Consider the following 2,162-nt stretch of genomic DNA (forward strand, 5'->3'; position numbering starts at 1 on the left):
ATTTGATTATTTTCACAATGTCCTCTGTATACTTTTCCCCCATTTGCCCGATAATGACAACATGCTCATTAAGATTGAACCGGTCGACATGGAAAACTTTCTTTTCCAAGGCATCTGATTCACCTCTGGTGTTTTAGGGGTCCATGCTTGCTCTGCTTCCAATGTATTTTTTTTTCCAGGGACTTGCATTTGTCTTCTCGTGTATCATACATGGTATTAATGACGTTGATTTGACAAAGGATAATTATGATTACTTATGACACGCCTTGTCTCTGTTTATAATACATGTACCTTCATAATTAAATTTATCGCCACTGCTTGATAAGGAAACATTTTTTGTCCATATGAACAAGAAAACCCATTCAATGCTTTCGTCAAAGGAAATAAAAGATAGAGAGTTACATGTAGTGAAGGAAAAGTGCAGCAAAATGTATGGAATCAATCGACGTTTGAAAAAATGAAATCAATTCAAAAAATCACTGATCATTCGAAAGACCCTTAAATTTGAGTAAGTACAGTGTATCACAATTATTTTCTTTCTAAAATTCCATTCTTTCTAATATTTGATCTTCATTTTAAAAAAAATTATTAACGAAGACCAAAGTTTTGGCGGGAAAAATATCTTGCTTTTAAAAAACCTCTTCAGTCGAAAGTTTGGTGATGAATGCTACTCTTTTTGCTTGAAATTCATTTTGTCTCTTCACGTTCTGTCAGCACGTTTGTTAATAAAAACTGTTAGACTAAATATTCCTTCCTATGTAAGAACACGAACCAAAGACACGAAGCGAGCTCTTTCGGCGACTGAGATATACATAATAGAACAAACCAGTAGATTCAAATCTTATCAGCTTTTATTCAGTTTATTTCTTACAATCTAGATCTGTTGGAACACGTTGTTCTCTCACAAACGTATCCCATTCTGAGGCTGGAGATGGACGGAACTTTCGTCCAATCCAGATCCTCCTTCAGAATAGCAGCGTATTCAGTGTTGCCGACGTCAAACCGAGGGCGGAGAGACATCCGGCCACCACGTGATACTGGATCACGTTGCATTTGGTCACGTGCTACTGTGTTGGATGATAATGGGTTACGAGGCAAAGTGTCGCGGGGCCTTTGGGAATCTAGCATGGAAGGTTCTGAGAAATGTGTATAGATCATCTGGGAGCCGTCTGCCCAAGTCCAGAGGCCGCCATTTTCTGACCTTCCACCTATGAACCATCCATCACCTCCTTCGTCTGAGTAGATTAAAATGTCATATAATATAAAAATTTGCAATTATTTTGTTCAGAAGAATATAATTATAGAACACAACGCATTATTTAAATATAATCGCCCTGAGGTCTGTTCAACAAAGCGAACGTTCGCGAGCGCTCGTCAAAATTCCTTTTACCTCCAACAGAAATTTTTGCGAGCACTCGCTCTGTTGAACAGGCCTCAGGTGTTATGTATAGTCACTTATGAGTTTAGACTTAACAATTTATACATACCGCTTAAATATATCGCAGGGATTTTTTTTTAAAATGTAAATTTTTACATTCATTGAATCATCAGTTAATTTCTTTTTATACATAATCATATAAAATTAAAATTTCGACTCTTGTCGCTTTTTATCATATCGGAAAAAAAATATTTGATCCTGTAGACATATGATATACTAACTGCATTGAGCTGCCAGAAGAGCCTTAAGGGCATCGTCCTCTTTTCTGCTGTCAATCCTTACGAGGTCCCAGCCGACTTGTCTACGGCATTCAGTGCGAGCCTGTTCCCACGTGGTCTCATAGCCGCTATAGCTGATGATTTTATAACGGTCACCACCATATGCCGCATCTGTATAAAGGAAACGAACGGAAAAAAAAAAAAAACGTTTCAAAATAATAAATTTCAAAATAATAATAAAAAAAATTCGAAATTGAAGCATGTAAAATCAAGTAAACTTAATGTACCAATGAGGTGCTTACATGTAGTACAAAGCACATTTAAGTTACATATGGGACCGGTATGTAAATTATCTATATTGAAGACATTCAAATTGTTTTCAATATCCATCAATTTATTTGTATTAATAAGCAAGATCATACCATTTGTGTTTTGAATTTGTGATTCAAAAATCAGTGGGTATGTATGCTTTTCTGATGAAAATGGATAGTGGATTGATTACGAGA

The 2,162-nt window shown here is 36.0% G+C and overlaps 1 protein-coding gene across 1 annotated transcript; it reads right to left on the reverse strand.

Annotated features, from left to right (window-relative positions):
- Window positions 1-849: 849 nt before the first annotated feature.
- Window positions 850-1,837, reverse strand: LOC134255456 (uncharacterized; the record flags this gene model as incomplete). Its single annotated transcript, XM_062738002.1, has 2 exons — window positions 850-1,235; window positions 1,660-1,837. Coding segments are annotated over 2 exons (546 nt in total), but the record flags the coding sequence as incomplete, so codon positions are not given.
- Window positions 1,838-2,162: the final 325 nt, after the last annotated feature.

This window comes from Saccostrea cucullata, unplaced genomic scaffold (genome assembly GCF_032062105.1).
Source record: "Saccostrea cucullata isolate Sc308-1 unplaced genomic scaffold, CSIRO_AGI_Scuc_v1 ctg967, whole genome shotgun sequence".
Classification (NCBI taxonomy): Eukaryota; Metazoa; Mollusca; class Bivalvia; order Ostreida; family Ostreidae; genus Saccostrea; species Saccostrea cuccullata.